This window comes from Anneissia japonica, unplaced genomic scaffold (assembly GCF_011630105.1).
Source record: "Anneissia japonica isolate Jap-2015-1 unplaced genomic scaffold, ASM1163010v1 scaffold78867_len149426_cov127, whole genome shotgun sequence".
NCBI lineage: Eukaryota > Metazoa > Echinodermata > Crinoidea > Comatulida > Comatulidae > Anneissia > Anneissia japonica.
Window position 1 is genome coordinate 112,391 of NW_022758832.1, and position 6,384 is coordinate 118,774.

General features: G+C 39.2%; 2 protein-coding genes across 2 annotated transcripts; both read right to left on the reverse strand.

Annotated features, from left to right (window-relative positions):
* Positions 1–639: 639 nt before the first annotated feature.
* LOC117125438 lies at positions 640–1,836 on the reverse strand. Its single transcript, XM_033271944.1, has one exon. The coding sequence runs from the start codon at positions 1,834–1,836 to the stop codon at positions 640–642; it is 1,197 nt and encodes a 398-aa protein (XP_033127835.1).
* A 1,104-nt stretch (positions 1,837–2,940) lies between these two features.
* Positions 2,941–3,696, reverse strand: LOC117125439. Its single transcript, XM_033271945.1, has one exon. The coding sequence runs from the start codon at positions 3,694–3,696 to the stop codon at positions 2,941–2,943; it is 756 nt and encodes a 251-aa protein (XP_033127836.1).
* Between the last annotated feature and the right edge of the window lie 2,688 nt (positions 3,697–6,384).

A 6,384-nucleotide genomic window follows, 5' to 3' on the forward strand; every position in this document is an offset into this window, starting at 1 on the left:
TATTATGTTGTGATGATGTTGTTTGTACTGTTCTTTAATTTTATTAAAGAGGGCCCCTGAATATCAGTTAACCTACTAGGCTAAACTAGAAGGGTTACCTCTTTAAAGATGGTTGAAAAAAAAAAAAAAAATATACCCATTCTGACCCAAGACCCCTGTTACGCGCCTGGTGTTAGCGCCAATGTGTGCCCTTGTGCAGACAGGGGATGTGACCCCCTCTGAAACTGGAAACCTTGTTTTTGCAAAATAAATTGATGCAATTTACTATTATAGGCCTAATCAATAAATTCCTCATCAACCGATACAACCTTGGAATTGACATAACATTACCGATGTCGTACACACCCTTCAGTTTGAAATGTGGCTCTCTTTGCAAGCACATCTAACATCTAAGGAAAGAAGAGCTTAGATTGGTACCAGATAAAATAATTTTGTTATCAACATTAATACATTATGCTAATCTTTGTAAGCGCATAAGACAGTGCAAATTATTCTGTGACAGTCATTTGAAGTGTGTAAAGCTCCATTTTATCCACATAGTCAAATTATTGGGGGATGATACAATGGACCCCCCCCCCCCCCTTGTCATATATTTGGGGGATATATCTCCCCCATCCCCCGGGATCTACGCCTATGCATTCAAGCTTTCCAAAAAGCATCAACTAACGTCTGGACAAATTCTACTCGTTTCCGAGGGTTTTTCGTTTCACAAAATGGACCTTGTGGAACTCGACTTGATGATCTCCCAAGAATAATGTCATTTGGACAGATATAAGTTCCATCGTCCGGGTCAGTTGGCTTTCTTCCGATTGGTTTCTCATTTATCAGGTTAGAAACCTTTTTTAAGTATGTATACAGTTCGAGTGGCGTTAGGAGTTGGCTACCTACAGATTCCTTTAGTGCATGTTTGTAGCTTTTAACAAGCACTTCCGCACAACCATTATGATGCGGTGCATGTGAAGTGGTGAATCTCCAAGTGATTTGTCGTTCAGCACAGTACTCCTTTAACTTATGTATGTCCCATCGGGCAATCATCTCTCTCAATTCACGTTCTGCTCCAACAAACTGGGTACCGCTGTCGCTTTGCAGGAGTTTTGCTCTTCCACGCATAGCACAGAATCGCCGTAAGACCTGGACGTATTCTTGTGTTGAGCAGTCAACTGCAATTTCTAGGTGGACAGCACGAGTAACCAAACATGTAAAAATTACACCATAATGTTTGGCCGTCTTGTTTCTGCTAACTTTCACATGATACGGACCAAAGTAGTCGCAAGAGGTGTATTGAAAGGGTGGTGAAAATGGTGTCACTCGTTCAACTGGCAATTCAACCTTAATCTGGTTCTCGGTCTTATGGTCAAACATTCTACATGTAGTGCATCTGAATTTGATTGTCTTCGCAAGAGCAGTTCCCTGAACTATCCAGAATCTCTGTCTAACATTTGCGGATGTCGTGGCAAGGCCATAGTGCCCAGTTTCACGAATGTGTCCAGTGATTAAGTACGATATTGGATGATTTCTTGGAAGCAATGCTGGATAAGATTGATCATATGACAGTCTCTTGTTACATGTACGACCTCCTACATATATTACATCATTCATCTTAAATGGACTTAATGAATTGTAGTCTCTCAGCTCCTTCAGAGATTTTTGAGCTTCAATTACCCAATGTCGTTCAGCTACCATAAGTTCATGTTTAGACAACGGGCCATCATCTACGCAGCATTTTGCTTTGGAATTAGTGATGAAACGGAAGACATATGCAATAACTCTTACCAGTCTTCGCCAGCTAGAGTATTTAGTGACATCTATGGGCTTTTCACGTTCTTGGATGAGCATTACTGTCTTGACTCTTTTCTTCTCAACGTCAACTGCTTGCTCATCTGCTTTCGGTATCGACCTTGGCCATTCACCAACAGATAGCTTAAGAAATGGAGGACCGTCCTTTCAATCGCCTTCTAAATCTTCCACACTTACGCCTCTAGATATCTTGTCGGCAATGTTGAACTCGCCAGGAATGTTTTTCCATTCTGAAGAGTCAGTAGAGCTTTGAATTTCGGTACCTCTGTTGGCGACGAATGGTTTGTACTGACGAGATTGCCCTCTAATCCAAGACAAAGCAATAATAGAGTCAGACAGAAAAACAGGTTTTTCAAACTTCACCGTCATTTTTAGAATACGATAATAGTCTTGTTGCTAATATGGCTGCTTGAAGTTCGAGTTTTGGAATACTCAAAGTTTTCAGCGGTGCAACATGTGACTTAGCAGTTAGGAATCTCACACCAACCAAACCATCAGACACTACCCATCTTGTGTAACAGACAGCACCGAAGGCAGTTTCTGGGGCATCACAAAATATGATCAGCTGTAAGGCTTCGGCATCTGGTTCAGAAATTATGCATCGTTGGTATGTAACGCCATGCAGGCTCTTTATTTCTTTAAAGAACTTCAACCAGCTGCATTAATATCTTTGCTCTGATCAGGAATGCACCTGCAAATCCTATGGGATCGAATATCTTTGGTATCTCACTTAATACGGTTCTCTTCGTCAGTTTACCAGTAACATTCTGTTCGATCTTGTACTTTAGCATATCTGTTCTGGGCTCCCATACAACACACGGTACTTTCTGCTCATCACTATTCGCCATAATAGTTTGCTCTGTGGTGTCTTGATTGCCGAGATTGGAGTTTGAAACCCACTTCTTCACCTGAAATTTTGCTATCATGGTCTATCTGTTTAGTCAGCATTACAGCAGTCGCTTCATCTTTCACCGATGTACAGATACCATCCATGTAGGTGTCATGTTGTATGATCTTTGCAGCTTGTGGGTACTCAGTTTTGTTTTCTTCAGCAGTTCTCAATAGTGCAGTAATGACCATAGATGGTGCTGGTTTGTCTCCTGGAGTCACAATGGTAAGTATATATGTGTCTGGTGATCGTTGCTAGAAATTCCTCCACATGAACCTGTGCACGTGCATATCACTAAGTGGGATCCTTACACGATAAAACATCTTGCTTATATCTTCTGCGATGGCAACCTTGAACTCCTTGAACCTCATTATCACACCCATTAGATTCTGTAGTAAATCTGGTCCCTTACACCAGTGGTTGTTCAATGACGATCCTTCACAGACGCTTGATGAATTAAAAACTATTCTGATTGGTGTGCTAGCCCTCTCTGGTCTCACAACGGCATGATGTGGTATGTAGTGAACTGGACCATGGTAATTTTTCTTTTCTTCGTATGTGAGCTTCTTGGCAAAACCTTTATCTACAAGATCGTGAATTGCTTTGTTGTACTGGTCAGCATTGCTAGGTGTTTTCTGAAGACGCTTCTCAAGAGAGCATAGCTTTGCAAAGCACTGTCTTTCATTGTTACACAGGTTTTCAGGAGACTTCACCCAAGGATATGGCACAACCCAGTGCCTATCACTGTCTTTCTTGCATGAGTCCCACATCTCTGTGAACCTCTTTTTCTCATCTGGACTTGAGGTTGAATCCTTTCCATTACAGTTACACTCACATTTTACCCCCATCTCTTCAGTCGACCAGAATTTGGAGATATCAACTGGTTCAGCCAGCTTTAGAAGAAGCACAGGATTATGCTGTTGCCTAGTAGAGTTCGTGTTTGTACCGAACAAAACCCATCCAAGAGAAGATTTTCTAGATACATAATTACCCATCTCAACACATAGCATAATTGATCCCTACCAATATATCTACAGTTCCACTACCTCTGTGAATCGACTCACCAAGTTTACACTCCACCTCCTTTCGTAGCTTATCCCCAATCTTTGGTACATCAGTGATGCTCCGCGGCACTCCAATTGCAGTAAGTGTGTGAAGACTTCCTTCCTGCGATGCTAAAGTAACACTATAAGCACGTGTGTGAAGCAAAAACTTCTCGAAACCAAGTGTAGTAATTCCTACAGTTAACGGCTTACTAGCAAATCTGCATTCTTTCGCTAGATCATCTCGTATAAGTGTTAAAGTAGCACAGTTGTCAAATAGAATGTTTGAATCTCTACCAGAGATCGCAGTGAATCATCGGCATGACAATGTCTGCTTCAGTTGCATTGAAATCTAATGTCATCAGTTGTTGGGTTTGAGTGTTTAGATGTAGAGTGACCCTTTCCTGCTCTCTTGAAACAGCTGAAGCACACACGACTCTCCTTAGCTCGTTTCAGTCTTTCATTCGGGGTCAGTCCCAGTAGCACTCGGCATTGGTCTGGCCAATGTTCGTCGGTTTCGCATCCCCAACATTTCTTCCATTTGGAAAATGTTCTGCTCTCTGTGATGACATTGGCATCAGTTTGGAAGACGTGTCCAGTAGTTTCCCATTCTGCTTTGATGGTTTATATACCTCCGCAGCAGTTCCATATACCGGATCATTTATCTCGCATGAAGATGACCTTACAAACTTTTCAACATCCTTGAGGGATGGAACCTTGTCGCTTTCTCTCAGCTTAAACGCCTCACGTGTCCAACGTTGTTGCAGAAACTTGGGTAACTTTTCAATGATTAATTTTAAGCTTCCCTGGTTGTTCAACTCATGCAAGTAGCCAAGAGCATCTAGTGCTTGATAGCAGTTTGTCAAATCGTCAGCAAAACTCTCAAGTTTTGATGCATCCAATTTCGGTCATGATATAATTTTCTGGATCCATGCTTGAACAATTACAGCACTATTTCTAAACAGTTGCTTGAGTGTCGTTAACGCAGCCTTCAATTCCTCTGCTGGTGGTTTGAGAATGCAGAATTCTAAGGCTCGACCACAGCATAATGATCTAAGAACGTTAAGCTTAACACTAGAGTCAGTAATACATGATACACTATTATTAAAGGAAGCCATAAATGTATAATAAAACAATGGATCACCATCAAATTTCTTTACATATGCTTTGGGTAATGCCATAGCTTGTACCATACTCAAGATAGAATTTTCATTAGCATTAATATTTACAGTAGATCCTAAATCAGACACATTAACTTTGATAGTATTATTTACAGCATCATCTTTACCCTTTTGGGTTTCAACATCAGTTATTGATTCATTAACTGAACCGTCAATTACAGAATCACTAGGATTTACATTAGCAGTAGCTGCAATATGAACAGCCTGAACAGGGCTTGTTTCTGACATTTGATTAACAATTGGCTTAATCGGGGTCTTACCGACTTCACCTAAGATCTTTCTTGCTAATCGGGTAACCTTGTTATAATCATTAACGACAACACCAAGCTATTCTTATTCTTTTAATGATTTTGTCTTCTTCCATGATGGTATCTACTAGTGCATCGTGAGCATCCTCGACAGCATCGAATCGGGCTTTTGCTCTTTCCAGTAGCAGGCGAATCTGTTCCGCTACTACCTCTTTTTCCTTCATTTCAGCATGTAGTTCATTTAAAGCGATGGTCAGCTTCCCCTTACGTACAGCTCTATTTTTCTTCAATACAGTTCGATCCTGCACCTCCATATTTGTAGTTGGTTCCGACATCAAATAAGTTAAAATTGAATTATGTTGAGGTGAAGGATTGACAAGAAGGCGGCGAGATAGTATTGAGATAAAAAAAAAAGTTTTATTTAATTCTGCAAAGAATAAAATCAGGAAATAAAACAAATTCAATAACCAATAACCCGTAAAATACATCAACAATTAAAATTAAGCAGAGTACATGAAATCATACAAAAGGCAAAACCAGTGAAATTAAATCAGCAAGTAGGCCTATCAATGATGGAATAAATAATCAGAATGATTAAAAAATAATACAAGCATGTGACATTATGTAAACTGTAATACCAGTGAAAACATTATGATAATGTATGATACAAATGCATATGTATAAAAATCATAACACAGTAAATAAGATTAAAATTACATGTCAAAATTCATTAGTCATAATAATAATTTACGACTTATCTCTCCCAACAATACATTAAACCAGAACAGTACATCAGTTCAGTATTATCATCAGTAAAAACATGATATCATCATAACGATAATCATAAACATCGGATATGGTTTTTAAACTGTAAAACCCAGTAAATTACTTAGAGAAAGATGTGCACAATGAATTCAGCAGCAGATCCGAAATACCCACGAAAATCTAGAGCCCTTATAAGTATAGATAAAAGTAAAGTGTGCTCAATGAACAAATAGTTTCTAAACGAAACAGTAATGTTTATAAATTAATCTTAGACACTTGTTTAACATTATATATAATATAAGCTTGACATAAAATGAAAATATTGAGAAAGTATCTTGGCAATATACAATTTGAGAAAAAATACGGTAATTAAGTCAAAGCAAGTCGGCATACGTCTATAAAGGATTAATGATAATTTACAAATAAACAGTGATAAGGGTGAACAATGAATGAGCAAGTGG